The sequence below is a fragment of the Podarcis liolepis genome (genome assembly GCF_965112155.1).
Source record: "Podarcis liolepis genome assembly, chromosome: 3".
NCBI classification, from domain to species: domain Eukaryota; kingdom Metazoa; phylum Chordata; class Lepidosauria; order Squamata; family Lacertidae; genus Podarcis; species Podarcis liolepis.
This window is the reverse complement of record NC_139557.1, coordinates 40103050-40122546: the sequence shown is the minus strand read 5'-3', so window position 1 is coordinate 40122546 and position 19497 is coordinate 40103050. Positions and strand designations below refer to the sequence as shown.

At 43.1% G+C, this 19497-nt stretch overlaps 2 protein-coding genes across 9 annotated transcripts in view; one reads left to right on the top strand and one right to left on the bottom strand.

Annotated features, from left to right (window-relative positions):
• CD109 (CD109 molecule) overlaps positions 1-1068 on the bottom strand; it is a 64933-nt gene extending 63865 nt beyond the window's left edge. The window contains exon 1 of one of the 3 annotated variants that reach the window (XM_083497339.1): positions 981-1068. Coding sequence is in view for 2 of the 3 variants with exons in the window: in XM_083497337.1 (XP_083353463.1) it covers positions 228-340 (113 nt within the window). In the remaining variant the exon portion in view is untranslated. Of the gene's footprint in view, positions 1-227; positions 912-980 lie in introns of those variants that run through there. The other 2 variants (XM_083497337.1, XM_083497338.1) reach the window with 2 other exon arrangements.
• Positions 1055-19497, top strand: part of SLC17A5 (solute carrier family 17 member 5) — a 31972-nt gene continuing 13529 nt past the window's right edge. For 2 of the 6 annotated variants that reach the window (XM_083497378.1, XM_083497376.1), the window contains exons 1-4: positions 8455-8713; positions 15393-15589; positions 17554-17787; positions 19400-19487. In XM_083497378.1, coding sequence (XP_083353504.1) covers positions 8470-8713; positions 15393-15589; positions 17554-17787; positions 19400-19487 — 763 coding nt within the window. In that variant the 5' untranslated portion in view covers positions 8455-8469. Of the gene's footprint in view, positions 1178-4862; positions 4950-8454; positions 8765-12959; positions 13550-15392; positions 15590-17553; positions 17788-19399; positions 19488-19497 lie in introns of those variants that run through there. The other 4 variants (XM_083497377.1, XM_083497375.1, XM_083497379.1 and 1 more) reach the window with 3 other exon arrangements.

Below are 19497 nucleotides of genomic sequence, written 5' to 3'. Positions count from 1 at the left end.
AAACCAACTACTGAGTGTGCAACTGGGCTGTGGGTGATCTGCATTCTGACACTCGGCACTCTTGCAAGATTTGCCTCGGCTCCCGACTCTGAAATCCCCATGAGTGCAAAATCTGGCCTTCTGTGCAGGACAGGAGGAGGCGAGCGGGCACTAACCGTTTTCCTTATTTCTGCAAGCCTTTCCCACCCACCCCGTCCATCTTCTCCCCACCCACTTCCAGTTCCTACCCAGCAGCTTCGGCCCACGAAGTTGCCCAGAGGAGGCACAAAGTGAGCCCAACGGCGGCGGGCAGCCGAGCGCCCCTGCGAACCGCGGGAGCGGCGTCCGGCAACGGCAGCATCCTGCGGCGGGAATGGGCCGCTTTGCCTGAAGATGCCGCTTCGCGCCTCTTTCGCCTTCTCCCTCGTCTTCTCCTCCTTCCCCGCGCAGCGTTTGCCTATCCTTTCAGCGGCGGCGGCGGCGGCGGCAGGGAGGAGGGCGCCTTGCTCGGGCAGTGAAAGGCGCTCCTTGTGAAAAAGCGGAGGCGGCAGCTTCTCTCCCCCGAGCGTCTGGCTCCACCCCGCCCGCCCTTCACGCCCACAGGGCATCCACACCCTCGGCCGCCGCGGGGCAGGAGCAAGGCCGCGTGTGGGCATCGCCGCACCGCAGCCGCCGCCGCCACCGCGGCAGCTTGTGAGGCGTGGGTCGGTGGGTGGGTAGGGTCTTTTTGTCCGCGAGCTCCCTCGGGCAACGTTTGGGGGGGGGGGCTATGAGGGCGACCGTTTCAGACAGGCCCACACCCTTGTGAAGCAGGCACTAGAGGGAAGCAGTTGGGCGAAGCTGTGGGTGGGTTGCTCAGTGGAAAGAAATCCGAGGACGGCCTCAGCTGAGTCACAGGTTGGATAGGCGAGAGAAGGGTGTTTCCCTCGCAGAGGGTGATGTCTGTGGTACAGAATGTGCCAGGGAAGGCAGAAAGAGAGAAGCGCTGTTCTAAATCTTACCTCAGGCTCTGGATTACATGCCCTGTTAACGGATCCCCTCCATTTTGCCAAAAAAAAAACCCCGGCCAAATTTACACAGTACCCCCCCTTTTTTTGCAATGCACCATCATGGCAGCCTAGCCATCAAAACAAACAAGAGTTAGGTTCCATAGCCCATGTCGTATTGGGCACACAATGTGCACATGCATCAGTCACAGGTGGGTTGCCCAAATCATCTGCTTACTTTACGCATCATAAAAGTGCCAGCTCGAGAGCCAGTGTGGTGTAGTGGTTAAGAGCTGTAGTCTTGTAATCTGGGGAACCGGGTTCGCGTCTCCGCTCCTCCACCTGCAGCTGCTGGGTGACCTTGGGCCAGTCACACTTCTCTGAAGTCTCTCAGCCCCACTCACCTCACAGAGTGTTGTTGTGGGGGAGGAAGGGAGAGGAGATTGTTAGCCGCTTTGAGACTCCTTCGGGTAGTGATAACGTGGGATATTAAAACCAAACTCTTAAAAAAATTAAAATAAAAGTGCCAGCTCATCGCTTTTAATAAGTTATTAATGCCCTCTCCACAGGGGCTTGCCTGGCCACTGACTTTGGTGTTGTTTAACTGTCAGATGAATACCTTTACTGTATGTATATATATTCCCACATCTTTTAACTTTAGGCTGTACCCTTCGAGGCTTGTGTTTTTTTATGCTGTATTGTACATTAATTTGTTTTCATTCTGGTTTGCTTTATTTCTAGTTACCTTTGGGAATTATGTTATAAGGTGCCCTGTAAATACTGTTAATAAATAATGTGGAGGCTTACCCACTGTGACTGAAGAGAGAGAATATTTTCAAAATAATGTCTGGATTACTTTTCTAGTTGCATGATTTCAGTAGAACTTGTATACCAAAACTGAAACATGTTTCACCTCTCCGGGTATATTTTGTGAGTAACAAATGTTTTGCGGTTTTTAATGCGTATCAGTTAAAATTATTCTGCAGACTGGGAACAACTTCTAGCAGCTTACCTGCTACTTCCAGCTCCTACCAGATGGATAATGGATGCCACAGTTCCTTCCGCAATCTTGTATGAGGCATTTATCTAGTGTGAGCCTTGCAACAACCTCTTCTTCAGGCTTTTAAATACATAGATCAGACACTTTTTAAAGAGGGAGTAGCTGGGGCAACTGACCCAGAGCTCACACATGTAGAGGGGCCGCGTGAAAATTAGCACCGGTGTATTCTTGCCATTTTTACTTCAATTTTTCAGAATACTAGTAACATGAACTCCATAAACTTAATCTAGAGGGAAGGGTGTCACAAAACAAACTCCACAGTGGGGTGGCATACTGTCCTAGGGCTATAACAGCATGAGTAACTGATTGTTATTGCAGGCAGCATGAATAGCAGCTCAGCCCAATCACGATGCCCTCAGGCTCTCTGCTTCCCTCATACACAAATTCTGATTGCTAGCAGACTCAGAAAAGAAGAAAGACAAACAGTTCAAATTGGGCACACTAAGATAAAGCAGAGGATGATGCATTACAAAGTTAATCTCAGTCTGTTCCCTTTGCTCACAGCATCCAATTGCACAATGTAGCCTTTCCAAACTCCCTTCTCACGTTACTGAAACCTTGTTTTAAACTTCCAGTTTTCTCCACTCAGGTCAATCCCTACGCTCTACTCAAACTTCCATCATTGTTTTAAACCAGCACTTTCCCCCTCACATTGTTATTCCATCCCTGCTTTATTCAAACCACTGCTGCTGTTTAAAATGGTCACTTCTTTCCACTCAATATCTTTCTGTCTCTGATTTACTCAAGGCCCCTGGGCACATGCAAATGTACTCATGCAGAACCTGTTATCAGCTTCTGCTAAAGACATGCAAGTTATGGGTGAAGCTAGCATGAAAACAGGGCTCTTGATTAGTGCATCAATGTTAATTGCATTTTGCAAATGTGTTTTCAACTTCTGTTCTTCAATAAGGGAGCAGATCGCAAAGCAGCTTCCTATATGCATTACAAAATAGTTGAAAATGTGCATCCCACACCACACGCTCAGTATGAGTAAGCACTACATTGGAAACCTTATGTCTCGATGTGCATCTGCACCCATCCCAATTTATGCATATAATTTCCAAAAGCACAAAGACATTGCATGCAAGAGTCTCCTCCGATGCTCAAGGTATGCTTTCTGAGTCAGGATGTAGGAATGTGGATATACTCCATGTGTAAACCATATACACCACTGTATTCCCACTGACGTGCCCCACAATTCTAAATACATTTACTAGGCAATGACTTTTATGGATTTCAGTGGAACTTTGTTCCATGTAAATGCGTAAGTTGAGAGACTGGAGCTCAAATCATAAACACATTTCCTGTAAATTTCAGAAACATTTCAAAATTGAGGCATGAGGTATTATTACGATTACTGTATTTGTTAAATTTGTATAGTGCCCTCATTTGTAGATCTCAGGGTAGTTCACAACAAAATATTACAATATAAAAACCACAAAGTACATAATAAAAACAAACACAAACCAATAATCCACCCTCGCACAACACATTTAAAAGGGCAGCTAATGTTAATCAGCCGAAGGACTGGAAGAGGAAAGTTTTTGGCTGATGCCCAGAGGTATATAACGAAGGCGTCTGCTGAACCTCCCTCGGGCGAGCATTCCACAAACGGGAAGCCACTGCAGAAAAGGCCTGTTTTTGTGTTTCCGACCTCTTGTGGAAGAGGCACACAAAGAACTACCGGTACCTCAGAGGATGATCTCAGGGTCTCTGAATTATTGCAGTTCTGAGCCATTGAAGGAATTAACCTCAGTCTTTTAAGCAAATTTGTCTGGAAGGAAAGGTTGAAATTAGGACTTATATTCAGGTGATGTCTTTAGGACTTGAATGTTGGATTGCTAATAGTTCAGAAGTTTGTATTTCAAATATTTTCTCTTGGCGCAGGAGATTATTATTATTGTTTATCAAATAGTGCAGACTAAGTACTGTAATTTAATTTTAACGCCTTTAACTACTTAGCTCCTTTTGTTCTCTTCCGAGAAACCACAGCCCTCTGCTGGAAAGAATCAGACGTGCACTAGGCTCAAGTATCAAGCTGCGGCGATGCATAAATGAAAGTTTGCCACTCAGAGCCACACACAGAACAGTGGAGAAAGATCTGAAATCAGGTCTTCCACAGTCCCCGCACCCATGGTAAAAGTGGCTGGGATGGGGCCTGAATTAGAATAGCACCATGGCTTTACAGGTCAACCTTTTCCTCCTGGTAAATTTTCTCAGACTCAATCCTCCTACAGATACAAAACTACTTCAGGTGCTCATATGGTGGCAATTCAGATCAGGAAACCAGCACAAGAGAGAGAGTTGGAGGAATCTCCCACAGAATCATAGCCTTGATTTGATCCCAGCAAGGGAATCTGTGAAAGATGTGATCACAGATTTTCCAATGTCACATCTAGTTGAGACAAAAAGCAATTATTACTCCATATTTAAATCAAAACATGCAACATGTAATAAATGAAATTTATACCACCACCAGTCAGAAATACATAGGGCAGGGTGAAGCAGCTGCCTGAGGCAGTTGGTTTGGGCTGTTATGAAAGGGCAACAAATTGAGTAACAACAACAACAACAATTGTATTTGTACTACCAGGGAAGGGTAGTTGGTGGACCATGGAGATGCCACTAAAAAAATAAAAGAAAGCGTAGATCAAATAAGGCTAAAGGGAGCCCACCCTTTGTCTAGAACAGGTACTATAACTTCAAGGCATCCATTCTATGTGAAGTTTTGATTAGGCAACCTCTATGTGAATACAGTGTCCTAAAGAAATGCAAAAGAGATGGGGAAATGGATGAGGTTATGTTATGTTATGTCTCCTTTTTCATTTGATATCTAGGGGCTAGCGGAACAAAAACTGTGATGATGACAAACCCTGAGGCATCTGGCATGGATATAATAACTCCAGACAGCTGGAAACAACATTGTAAGCACATTTTGACTTAGTCAGATTTATCATATGCTTCATTTATTCATTTATTTATTCATTTTGTGTGCTGTTCTGGTGGATTCACTCTCAATGACTTTTATGACTTTTGTCTCTTCCTTGATTGGCTAATCAGATTACAGGGGTACCTTGGTTCTTGAACGGCTTGGCTCCCGAACAAATCGACTCCTGAACATCACAAACCCCTTCTTTTAAATTCCACATCCCTTAGATATTTTCCTAATCCTCTATCCTGCTGTTGTGTATAGTTGTCTGTAGCAATTTATACCAATCTTTGATGCTGTCAGCCCAGAAGTGGTTCTATATGTCAAAAGATGTACAAAACAATTTCCAGGGAAGGAGGTATGTTTGTCTCTGTAGCAAAAACAACAAAGAGTCTTGTGGCACCTTAAAGACTAACAAATTTATTATGGCATAAGCTTTTGTGAACTATAGTCTACTTCATCAGATGTATGAAGTTGCAAGTATGTATATATGGTGTGTATATATATATATATATATATATATATATATATATATGCAGGGGCAGTATTGTCAAAAGTGAGTTCAGAAGGAACTGAAAAGCAGAATTGGTGATAATTACGTATTTAGCAGTGGCCACTCACAAAAGTACAGTTGGGTTGATAATACAGTACAGTGGTACCTCGGGTTACATACGCTTCAGGTTACAGACTCCGCTAACCCAGAAATAGTACCTCGGGTTAAAAACTTTGCTTCAGGATGAGAACAGAAATCGTATGGCAGCGGCGCAGCAGCAGCAGCAAGAGGCCCCATTAGCTAAAGTGGTGCTTCAGGTTAAGAACAGTTTCAGGTTAAGAACGGACCTCCGGAACGAATTAAGTACTTAACCTGAGGTACCACTGTACAGATATTCTGTCACTGGTGAGACAGAAGCAATGATTTCAGTGGGCTGTTCTGATTACCACTGTATAATACCTAAAATATGTTTTGTATTTCATGATAAGTATAGTTGTGCAGGAGCAGCTTGCCTGGTGAGGTAAAGCCGTAGCAATAGGTTACTGGAAGGGGTGGCATAGTGGCAAGAGTTAGGGGCTGCGCAAGACCTAGGTCAGTCACCTGATATCACAGTGACCAAAAAAAAAAATCCATTTGCATCATCAGCTTGAATTCAAGTAAGTCATGTAAAAGATATTTGCATTTACAGCAAGCCTTGCTACAAGTAGGACTTGCTGGAAGTGTTGATCCTATCAGCACTTACAGAAAGTTCTCTTTGGACTGGGATCATCAGTACTATGGAGTCCTCATAATAAACCAAACCTGTGAGGTAGGTTAATTTGAGAGACAGGGAGTGTCCTAAGGTCAGCTCCATCAGCTTCATGGCTGAGCAGGGCTAGTAGTAGTAGTATTTATTTATCACATTTATATCCCACCTTTCCTCCAAGGAGCTCAAGGTGACATACATGGTTTTATTCCTTATTCCTTATTATTCCATATGATTCTCACACCAACACTGTGAGTTAGTTAGTCTGAGCAACTGTGACTGGCCCAAGGCCACACAGTAAATACTAGTATTATTAAAAGATTTTTTTAAAAAAAATACCGTTTTTATTTACATACTGTCGTGTCATTTCAAGAAGAAATATCAAGGCGGTTCACAAACAAAATTGCCAATGGCAAAATTAAAATAATTAAACCAATTATAAAAACACAGCTATCTCCAACACACCAGCTCTTACACTATGCTAGCTTTTACTAACAATTTCAAATGTTGCACGCATTGTTCTTTCCGTAATGATAATAAGGCCTTTGTGCATTCCAGCAGAACGGGACATTCTAAACGAATTACCAGCACAGCCATTAGCTGGACTGGGCTACACTCCAGTTCTGCAGAGAACAATGGAGGAAGATATGAAGAGTCTCTCTCTGTCTCTCTCCCCCTTTCTTTCCAATCCAAAACTTCCATGGTTGCTGGTGCTGTGGGCGTTCCTTTGTAGAGGGGAAGGTAGTGAGGGTTTGTGATGCTTTCCATCCTTTGTTGGAAATACCCTATCTGAGCTTCCTGAAAATTGTATTGGCTCCACCAGTGCTATTATGGCAAAGAGTTTTGTTGCATCTTAAGGACTAACTGAGTCTTTGACCAGGGTGAAATAAAGCCTAGTTTTGCCCCTGGATAATAGCAAAATGGTTGCAGTGGCAATTGACAAGGCAGTGTGGGTGACAGTGTTCAGCTTTTGGGGGGGAACATCCCCCCAAAATAGTGATTTTAAAGGTTTTGTGCTACTTTTTTCATCATACATCCAGATTTCCCCTGACATTTAGCCAATTTTTACACCCAAAAACCAGGACATTTCAGGAATTTCCTGATGTATGGCAAACTGAGATGTGCCATGAAGGTGCTGCCTTGGGGGCTTCTGCTGCTTGAGGTAGCTACTTCACACCACTTCATGGGTGGGCTGGCCTTGCCTGAGGCCATTATGGGCAAGCACACTGGTATCTGTTTAACTGTAAGCACACACAATTATTATTTTTTGATAAATTTATCAATCTACCAGATTTGCACAAAATATCAGCTGTCTCTCTCTCTCTGTGTGTGTGTGTGTGTGTGTGTGTGTTGCTCCAAGCCAGGAAAGCAGAGATCCATGGGTATTTGTTTACATGTGCACAGACAACTTCTGTGATCTACCACACTTAAACAAAAGAGCAGTCCAAAAATTAAAACAAGTGATGCCTCACTCCAACCTAGGCAAAGATTTAGAGTTGTTCAAATGAAAGTGCAGGCCTGGCCAGTGTGCAGGCTGAGATGTGGGTCCTTGCCTGCCTTCCCTCAGAACTGACAAGTTGTTAGTTCAGGAATCCTCAAGTCAGGAAATCAGCAGCTTAACAGCCTTAACATGTGTAGCATGATAAAAAAAAATATGGAATTACGTTTTTGCGTACTTATCACATTTAACATAAGTTGCATTTTGCTTCCCTCTGACCTCAGTCCTTTCCATTCGACAAAACAAAGGATAGCGGCAAGGAGGGGAGCAGAACTTAGGTTTGAGGGATCTACGTTGCTTTTTGGTAAGACTCAGAGATCCAGGAATCAGAGCCAGCTACAAACGATATACACTTAAGAAATTCTTAACGCAGGCATTGGCATCTGAGCTCACCGTCCTTCCACACTCCCAGTCACCTTTACCGCCCGCCCGCTTTCATTTCAGTAGGAAAAATTAGGGAAAAGGTATTTTACTGCTGCCATTATTAAATGATTGGGGAGTCATAAAACCTTGCTTATCTGCGGCAAGCTAGCCAGAAATAAAGTCCTGATCTTTCGCCTGCACATCACGAGTCAACGCCGGGAGGAATCCAGCAGCGATTTGGCCCACGCCGGAGGGGCTTCCTTCCATTGGTTGCCTTAGGCAGCGGCATCCTCAGCCACCGCCTTTTCCCCCAGCAACCAATCAGCAGAAAGGCTTCTGCCCGCAGCAAAGATGGCCGAGGAGGAGGGCGGGGAAAGGAAAACAAACTCGTTCCATAGGCGCCGAGCCGCCGAATCATGATAGCGGCGGCACTTCCGCCCGGCTGCAAGTCACGTGCCTGCTGCTTGCCTTGCCTTTTCTGGCAGCTGACTTTGGTGGGAAGCCGCCGACAGCCGGGCTGGGTTCGTTTAGGGAGTCCTGGTTTCGCGTTTGCTTTTGCCCTGAAGGGGAGCATGCAGACCCCGGAACCCGAAGAGGCGGAGGAAGAAGAGGACCGTACCCCGCTCCTGCTGCGAGAAGCCCAGCCCATCGGCAAGGCGGGTGAGAGCAGCGGCAGGAGGGACCACTTGCCCCCCAGCGCACACCTCAGTCGTGAGCCTCCCGCCCTCTTTTTGTCTCCAACAGCCAGTTCCTCTCGCTTTGAGGAGCTGTGGGGGGTTGGCGGGAGAGAGACATTTCTGTGGGGGTGCCTCCACCGTCTCCAGTATCCTGTGTCTTAACAGTCCCGGTCCTGTGCAGGTTTGCCAGTAGCTAGCAAACGAAGCATTATCCCCCTTTATTTGGAAGGAAGTCCTGACTTCCCAGGACTGCCGTCTGTCGCCATGAGTATCACCGAGTCCATCGACGACGGCGACCAGCTTCAGAGGGGTGGTCGGCGACAGCAAACGCGGGGAGAGGTCTTGTGGCACCGTGAAAGCTAACGGGTTTATTATACTTTCGTGGGCTACGTTGCATTTGGGTGAACAGTTGCCTTCACTTGCCAGCTACACACATGCATACGCAGATTTTTTGTGTGTACCAAATAAGGATAATGCTTAATGCATCTGATGCGAACATAAGAAGCTGCATTATATCATTTTGCCCAGTATTGTATCCAAGGTTGTAGGTCTTCTCTTATCTGCTACTTTTTTAAGTTTTTAAGCTGGAGATGCCAGAGATTGAACTCAAGTCCTTCTGCAAGCATAGCTATTGACCCTCCCCTAAATGGGATCTAATCTACAAAATTTATGCTCCATTAAATCTGTTACGATGCTGTAATAATTTCTCTTGGTTAAGCACATAACTGCTGCCTGGGGCATGTATGTAAAGTACACTGCCTAGGAAGTAGTGCAGTTGAAGTCAGTGGGTCTTCATTCTTAAGAAACATGTTTTAAATACAAGCACTTGCATGTTATAGATTTCCCTTATAGAAGACACGTGCCTGCACACGTGAGAAACTTTTCTTTAGGTGTTGATGAACAGGATGGTCACACACAAGCATGTCATGATCCTACACATGTGTTTAGTTGTTGCTTCCTTATGCTTAAACCGTGCAGCAAAGCTCCACTGAATGGTGGTGAAAAAATATTTTTAATAAATACACTGTAAATGGATTAAGCACCATCCACATATGTGCAATTGTTGCGTGTGATGTCTTTCAGCGTTGTTGGTTTGTAAATAATGGTGTGGTCCCTGATTAGATAGTGTGCATGCTATCAATGCAGGAATTTTGTGCTGATTGACAGTAGAGCTTGCAAGACAAAAGGCAGTAAGTCTTGTTTTGTTTTACTAAGTTGTTGCTCTTATCAGAGCATCCTAGAGATCGCTAGAAATAGAATGGTTTGGCCAGAAAACAAAATGTCTTGGCATATCAGTTAAGTGTTGTGTAGGGACTAGTTTGGGACGCGGGTGGCGCGGTCAGGGGTCCCTTTACCTTATGGACTAGTTGCTATGGAGGATTGTTTACCTCTTATGCTGTATGACAAAACTGAGGGTAGTTTCAACTGTCAATTGTAATAAGGAATTAAAAGGAAAAAAATTTTAAAAATCAAGGCTAACACAAGCACCTTGCATGAGCTTAAGATACACTTTAAACTCCAGTGTGTATGTTTATATCGCTATGTGCATCATTTCCAGGTTTAACCATAGTAAATAAGGAAAAGAGAAGGGTTTGACTATTTGCAGAGCACTTAATTTACTGCAAATTGGAAAGCCAAAATTCTGTAACCCCAAAATGCCAAAATATACAATTTACTGTGAGTAGGGGGGAAATGCGGCCATGTAAACCATTCAAATACGTGGTCTGATCTATCATATTTTATTTAATTGATGCAAGTTATTCATTATCAGCAGAAGAAACTAAAATGCTACCATACTAGGTTGAATACTGTGACCCAATTACAAGACAGTGCAATAGCTGAGGTGACAAAGTGGTGTCTCAATGAATATGAGCAAATATTTGGTAAGTGAAGAGGAAGAATGCTGCAAGTTGTTTTAGACTGAGCATAGCCCCAGTGAACTCAATAGAACTTACTTCTGAGTAGACGTGTATCAGATTGTGTTGTTACCCTGGGCACTAAAAGTCCATACTAAGCTCTCTTAATGAATTGGGGGGGGGGGACTTTTTCAATGATGTAAGCAACCCCTGAAAAGCTAGGACTGGTTTCTGATCCAAAGAAAAGGGGGAGGTAAACACTTTGCAAAAAAGTTGTATAAACATTTTAACAGGCACTTCCAAGGGGGGGGGGGTGAGGAAGAGAGACCATAAGCTATGCAGATGCAAAGTATTGGGCAAGTCCTTATCTACATGGTTGCATTTCACTACAGGGCCAGTGTGTTATATCAGAGCAGGGGTTGGCAACTTAAGGGCCTTGGGCCACAAGCGGCCCACGGGAGTCATTTAACCGGCCCCCGAGCCGCCCACTTGGCGAGTCCCCACACGCTGCGCTAAACCGGCACAGCACGGCATGGGGACTTGCTTTCGCGGCACTGAAAATAACATCTGCACAGTAGTAAAGCAGCAAAATAGTTTGCAAAAATAATTAAATAATAAAACATCAGATTGTAATAAATGTTTTGTCTTCTATAATCTCTTTTGCATTTTGCTTGAAAAATATAATTAGTGGAGCTCATTCCCACCTCCTCCAGTGGTGTATTTAGCAAACTGTGTCTGCTTGGTTCCTTCCTACCAGCCCATGGCAAGAACAAAGCACAAACCTTGGTTTAGCGTTACATACAAACTGGGGACCTTGGTTTGTTTTGCTCAAACCACTAAGCCAGGAACAAACTACCAAAACATGCAAATACTGCCGTTGTGTCTCTCCTGCTGGCCCAACTGAGCTCATGACTTATCCAAACTCACCCAGTCCATTCTTTGAGGAGCCAGGATTGGCCCTGGAACCAAGCCGAAAGCTCTGTCCCATAGATTAAACTTCCTCTTGGTGTTTATTCATTTCTGACCAGCAGTATTTATCCTGAAAAATCACCTGGAACCTTAGCGCAAGTGCTGTTTGTACAGATCTATTTACATTGATTTGAAGAGAAGGACATGTTCCTAACGATAAAACTTAGAAAACAGTACATGCAGGTACGTGAACTAGCATCTTGAGAGACAGTATACATCCAGTTACTAGATGCAAGAGAATGCCCATATCTAGGGCTGCTTTGTTTAATTTATTTATCTGTTTAAAATGTTTGATAAACTGAAAATTAATTGGGCAGCAAAATTTAAATATATATTCTTTTCAATACAAATGCATATAAAATCTTGTTAAAAGAGGTATTCTTCCTTTTCTCACACAAGAGGGCTGGATGCTTCTTACAAGTTGATGCCTACTAGGAAATACATGTGCATTCTTTTTTTACAAAAAAGCCAAGCAAACAATGTTGCTTCAGAAATTCTGCAAAATTGAGTTGATTGATCATTTAACTAAAACTCGTATGATTTATTGATCAGGTTGCAACGTAGTTCCTAACCTGGCTTCCTGCCTTATTTCTGCGCTTCCAGAGACATCTGGATGGAAACAGAATGCTGGACTTTGAACCAATCAAACAATCAAATCCCTTTCAGTCAGCTGCCTTTGTCCATTTCTACTTGCCACTAGATGTTCACATTGGAAATCTTAAAATTGGTTTCCTTTTGCAGTTGCGTGCACTTGTGGCATAAGTGTTATACAATTGCATAAAATATCCTTTAAAGAAACAACAACACCTAAACAGGACAGTCTGTTATTAGACAAGGAAACAGCACAGAAGAAAAAATGTAGCAAAGTGATAAGGAAGCTATCCGTATAAATAAATAATTAAAAACCATTATTGTAAGGATCTGTGATCCCACCATATGTAGCTCAGTCACAGTGGTGTTCGTTTATCCTTCCATAAAACATGGGTTTAAAAAGGCAATTAAAAGCAAGATTACAGTCCTGTCCTTTCTGGCAATGGCTGATCATGTTGAAATTTAAGGTTGTGTGTTGCTCCCTGCCCAGCACAGCATTGTCAGTTTTACTTCCCCATGTTTGATAGGAAGTTGTCAGAGATCATGTCGGAGACCCAAATACTTGTCACAGTGTACATCCAGACCTGTTTGTTTTTTATAATGGTGAGAGATTAAAGCAGCACACTTATTCCCACTCCCTCCAAAAACCAAGGTGGTTTTCTCAGCAGCAAGGGATTTCCTATTCTTCTCCCCTACTCTGCATCTGTACAGCCCTGTTTTCATTTGCTTGGGAGACAGGGAGCAAGTAAAAGTTGGTTGAAAGTGGTGTTTTCTAAGTAGTAAACTTGCACTAACAGCTGAGAAAGGTAAATAAATGAATTTGATGCTAAACATTCAATTCAAAAATACTGTGTGTATAGTTAAGTAAGAAATCGAATGGCAATGGCTGAAATACAGAATTTGGCATTTAGTGTTTACACGGCAGTGGGGTTAGAGAGAGGCTATTGACTGAGAGCAGTGTGATGTGACGTGAATGGCAAAAGGCGGGTTGCTGAGGGAAGCAGAGCTGCAGAACAGGATATTCCACATCTACCAGGCAGAGGTTGATCTGGAAGAAAGCCAGAAGTGGTTTGTGAAAGCAACAATAGCTTAAGGTGGTCTTGCAGAAAGGCAGAAGACTAAGGCAGAAGACTTGTTATTAACACCAGTGAAGGCTCCTTTGCTGTTTAACGTTGGGTACTAGAACAGCAAGATAATAAACTTGCCATGCCACGTCTACTGTGCCTCATTTGCAGTAATAAATATTCAGGGCAACTTCCTCAAACTAAAAATGTTGCAGGAGTTTTCCGTTCAGATCATGGGAGCATTTCGATGATCCAGCACAACAGTAACTAGGAATTAGAGGGAAATGTCTTCGAAAACAAGGTTGGTTGTGAAAGAAGTAGCTCCCAGGGATGTTAATGGTAAGAATTTAATATTGTGCCTTGTGGACCTGAAGTTGTGTTGTGGCGTGTTATATTTTTTAAAAAAAGATGTTGGGGGAGGGGGGGAGAGAATCACACAATCTTTTCCATAGTATAATAATCATGCAGCGAAGCAAATATGGGTAATATTTTTTGTATATTTAAAGTGAGATTTTGGTGAACATGTTGTGGTTTATTTGTATTTCATGACTGAAAAGTATATGCTAAGACATGTGGACATAATACTGGGGTGTGAGTTTTGTTTCCCCTTTAGGGTTGGATTTGGGGGAGTGGGCACTCTTGAGTAGCTGCCAGAATGCACACTTTGCTTTACATGTTTGTATGTATGTTGTATCCATGAGCGAGCATGTATTGAGCGCACTTCTCCTCTTGTCATTTGCTTGAGCGTCTTACCCCACTATTTTTCTTCCTTTGTACTAGGGATATGGAAACTGTGGCCCTTTAGATGTTGTTGGCCATGTTGGCTGGGATTAATGGGAGTTGGAATCTAACAACAGCTGAGAATGGGGCACTGGTAGTCAATCCTCCTCCATATATAGTTTGCTCACCACAATTTATCAAAAAATATGGCATAATTACTTATGACACGCCTTCAGGCCATACCTGCAAGCTTTTGGGGGTCGGTCATTTGAGATTCCTTAGCAGAGCTAAGAAACTATTGTGGGTAATGCACCACTAAGTCATACTCAGAGTAGAGCCATAACTTTAGTAATTTATGGTCATTGATTTCAGTGGGTCTACTCTGAGTATGACTTAGAGGGATATCGTCTTCTGTTTCTCAGGCACATTTTGTCATACCAGATGTGTCCAATAGCTTAGAGTTCAAGTAAAGGCTTGAAGTGCCTAATAAGGCTACATAAATAAATCAACCCTGTGATCTTATGAAAGATTACATCCCTTTAGCAAACGGTTAAAGTTCATGTTTATTCTAACTGAAATAATTGAACAATACATAAACATATACTCTCCTGCTTGTGAATTAATAGATAAGCAATGATTATTGTAAATCAGCCTTTACCAAATTTGTGCCCTCCAGTTTTGGGGGGTTGATGGGAGTTAAAGTCTAAAATGGGTGGAGACCCTCGTGACGTGCAGGCCAGCCTTGGTCCACAAGGCCATTTCCCTGTCAGTGGGTGACATCTCCTGATGGGTGGTGTTCAAATTTGCTGGGGGCTGCTTCATCAGCACATCCCCTGCAGAGAACACACTGGTGAAGCAGACCCCTGCATAGAGCAGATTGGCCCATCAACTGGTGAGCAGAGTGTTTGATCTTGCTTGGTGCTGCTTCACCAACACTTACCTGGGGGAAATGCGCTGACCAAGCTGCCGTCCACCCAGGCCAAAATGTTTTCCCATCCCTGGGCTACAGTTTCAGGAGAGCACATCCACACCATGGAGTCAATGGATCAATCCTGCTTCTCAGTGAACTCTTGAGAATTGTAGTTCTGTGAGAGGGGATAGGAGTCTCGTAACAATTCCCAGCACTTTTAACAAATTAGAGTTCCCAGGATTCTTTGGGCCAAACCATAATTGTTACAGTGGCATAAAACAACATACTGTAAATGTATAGTGTGGATGTGACCTGACAACTCAACATTTTGTGGCTACTGAATAGTCTCAGTCCACACTGGGTGGTTTTGGTGGTGTGTCCCCCAACTAGTCCATTGTCTGCATTTTGGCTTATGTGAGAATGAGTCTGGGGGCAAAGCCAAGACTTCTGGCCCTTCTGCCTTTGTTTCAGTTAAAGATAGTTGCTAGCCAGAGTTGTGGGGATTTTTTTTTTACATTAACACTTTTTAATGTGCAACACTTTTTCTTTTAGCGCCAATATGCTGCTCTGCTCGCCTCAGCTTAGCGGTCTGGGCCTTCTTGGGATTCTTTCTCTTATATGCACTTCGTGTCAATTTAAGTGTTGCCCTGGTGGACATGGTAGAATCAAATGCAAGCTTGACCAAAAATACTTCTTCAAATGTGTGCAAAGAACATTCTTCTACCCCAGTTGTTCCTCGTAACACTACGGTAAGTTTTACCAGATCTACTTTTGAGAATGTGAACTGTCTTAAAGGGTATGTGTATTAAATTATTATCTCTTCAAGAGCTGGCGGAATGCCAGTATTGATGGGGGTGAATAAAGGGTTGTATCCAACTAAGTTCTACTTAGAGTAAACCAAATGGACGGTGTCCACAATGAGCCCACTCTACTAATTTCAAAGAGTATGACATAACAGTGGGCACAACCTAAATACGCTTGCAGTGTAATCTGAGGCATTTACTCAGAAGTAAATCCAGGTGATTTTTAATAGGTCTTACTCCCAGTTAGGTAGGTATAGGATTTCAGCCTTACCTTGGACTAAGCCTCATTTGGTAAGACCCATTGAAATCATACTCCTACGTTCTGAATAAACATGCAAAGGATTATGCAGAACTTTAAATCAGCACCCCCTTGTGAAATTATCCAAGGGATCTTTAAAAGCAGTTAGGATCAGAGGACTATATCTTATCTCTCAGCATTCTTTTGCATGATCTGTGCCTTCAAATAGCCTTTGAAGTTTTAATAATAATAATAATATCTTTATTGTCATTGCCCCCTTCGGGGACAACGAAATTACTTGACTGCTCCATAAAAACACTAATTAAACAATACAGTATAATACAGCAAGGGAGATTAGATGACTTTCAAAGTCCGGGCTTCCCATTCAGGGCCGAGATCGCAGTTGAGGAGCACCCAGCCGCAGCATCTACACGCGCCGCCATCTTCCTATTACAGAGATTCTGCTCAGATGATGCCACTATTTTATCTGCATCAATCAATCTGAACTCTGACTCCTTACACAGGGTTGGTATACATCTGGAATTTCCCGGAAATTGCTGGGATTTGGCCACTGGAATCGGTGTGCATCTGGGTGGAAATCGCTATAATGTCCAGGAAAATCCAGACATGTGGCAACCCTTGTCAGAAGTGTAGGTTTTGGTGAATTTTCTTGAAAATAGCTTAAAAACATCTTTGCCCCCCCCCCAAAGGCTCAACTTTTGTGTCCAGAATTTCACTTTTCAAAATACGGCTACCCTACCTTACAGTAATTCTTGTAGGAGTGCGTTTGTTTAAGGCAAGTAACATTCAGTCCTCATCTTCCAACTCTACAGTTCTATGATTCTATGAAATTTCTTTATAGATTTTTGCTGCCTCCATTCTGCCTCCAGAATCACACATACACAGCAGAATCACTCCCTTCCTGTGTGGTGTGGTGTGATGTGATGGATGCTACTGTTCTGAAAATAAAAAGATAACACCCTGGAACCTAGGATAATGCCCTGACAACCCTAGAGAACTGCTGTCAGCCAGTATAGACGATAATGACCTAGATAGACCAATGGTTTGACTTGTCATAGGGCAGCTTCCAATGTTGTACATAGTACAGGCCAACCTGGACTCTACCACAATAATGTAAATGAGGTAAATTTGGGTGGTGTTTTTTTAAAAAAAACTTATTGTACAGCCTATAGTTGTTTAAAGTTTGTAAGTCTGTCAAGTGTGGTGGTTCATACATTAAATAAAGAATAGAAGAGGAGAAGGCTTTGAAATCAGTTGATATGTGATTATTTTTTTATGACACTGTGACTGGGCTTTGCTTGCTTTAGGAGCCTGGTTGACAGAATGAAAACAATTAGCAGGATATTAACCAGCTATGTATATTTTAATGTCATTGATCTAAAAAAAACCCAACAATGTGGTCACTCTTTGGATGTACATAGGGAGTTCTTTCCATGCGTCCCATGAAAAATGAGCACGTAGTTCCCCATGTCCATGACGGGCATGTGGAAAATATAGTTTGCAAGCCACTCTGCAGTTAGCAATGTATGTCACTGATAGGTGTGCAGTGTTGCTGAATGGGAAGCATGCAGTCCTTTGTTGTATCTTCCTGTGATGCAGGTGGCGGGGTGGAAACCAGACCTTCATGTCTTTTTCTCTCCCTCCCTTTCAGGGGAAAAAGTATCCATGGGATGCAAATACTCAAGGCTGGATCCTTGGTTCCTTCTTCTATGGCTACATCATTACACAGGTTCCTGGTGGATATCTTGCCCGCCAGTTTGGCGGAAAGAAGCTGTTGGGGTTTGGCATCCTGGGCACTGCCATTTTCACCTTGTTCACACCTTTGGCAGCAGATTTGGGAGTCGGGTACCTCATAGCTGTCAGAGCTTTGGAAGGCCTGGGTGAGGTAATCTCTCCTTCTCCGCCCCCTTTAATTGTTGTTGTTCTTGTTGTTAAGAGTTTCAAAACAATTACTTTGTAAGTACATTAACAATCCCCTGTAATGTTGATAAATTACATTAGGTCAGCCTTTTCTAGCTTGGCATCTTCCAGATGCTTCAGGTCTCCAACTCCAGTCAATCCTAGCTCTAGCCGGGCAATGCCCAGATGTGAATGGAGTCCAAAACACCTAGAAGGCACCAAGTTGGGATCAACAGCTCCACAGGGATCTGGTTGGGGACTTTGCAAATAGGGTGCTGGACTAGATGGGACCTTCGTCTGATCTAGCTGTGCTCTGCTCATGCTTAATAGCACTTTTCTCACTTGGGTTTTCCATTGCTGCCGCTTCAGTTATAGTTCCACTGGCTTCTTGCGTGCTCTTATATTTTTCCCCAGCAGATAGACAGATGGACATGAATCTGAGAATTGAGGGTTCCTTTTCTCCTTCCCAGTTTTCCTTACACCCACCTTACAATGAACATGTCTTCTATGACTTCATTGTGAGGACGAGCATATTGTTAAGATCATAGAGCACCACATTGATGGGAAATGGTATATTAAGGGCTACGGGAGGAACTGATATGAAAGGTATGTCGTTCCTCTGTGGCTGTGGAACTGATCAAATGGCATCTGCAGAGCTTGAATAGAGGGGAAGGAAGTAGGAAGTTGTGCCAGGATGGGCGGACCTGGCACTTAACTGAAATTTGTTATGTAAAATGTCTGCTGCATGCTTCCTTAAACAGTTGTGTATAAGCTGGGTTAAAAAAAATATAAATCTTTGGGCATTCCAAATTTTGCACCAAAAACCTGAATCCTGCAACTGTATAAATTATGCAAGTTGAGCAGTTTCCCCTAATTTCTCTGACTATACATAATTTACTCTGCGATTTTTGTTGTTTTTATTTCTGCCCCATCATTGTGAGAGGCAAAGAACTTCCTAGGACAGCTTCGTTAAAAAGGGAGGAAATGCGGAAAAGAATATTTCCCGGAAGCTGAATTCTCCACCCATTGCCACATTCTGTGCTCTTGCAGAATTGCAACATAAATCCAGGCCTTCCCTTAGCTCCCTGGGTTTAATATGATGCTTTAATATGCTTGTGACCTCTTCGAAACTTAATTGTTCATGAACATTTTTATTCAAAGTTCACATAGTTTTGATTAGATTTCTGGTTTAATTTAGGGGAGTCTGGTTGTTGTTTCTTAACCTGGTCTGTCTGCAGAATGAGGTCTCTTCCCTGCCATACTGCCCGGCCTCCTATGCATGTTGGCATTTAATAATCCAAACTGAGGGAAAACCACCACTTCAAATTATTTGTGCTGCTGTTTCTATGCAGAAACCAAAAGTTCAGCATAATTGTTATGTCCACAAAGCATATTCAGCTGAAGAATTGAGGCAGGCAAGGAATTAGTTCTGCTTAATTGCCCAGGAGCTATGTTCGTTTTGTTCAGAAAATAGCTTCGTACTAAGGCAACTGGTACTTTCTCCAGGCTGCGTTGGAGATGTTTTATTGAAGTGAATTTTGGCCAAGTCATTTTACTCTTGAAAGATATGTTGTACTATAAACAAATGTGTTTTCCAGGGTGTCACCTTTCCTGCCATGCATGCCATGTGGTCCTGTTGGGCTCCTCCACTGGAACGCAGTAAACTTCTTAGTATTTCATATGCAGGTGAGATGCT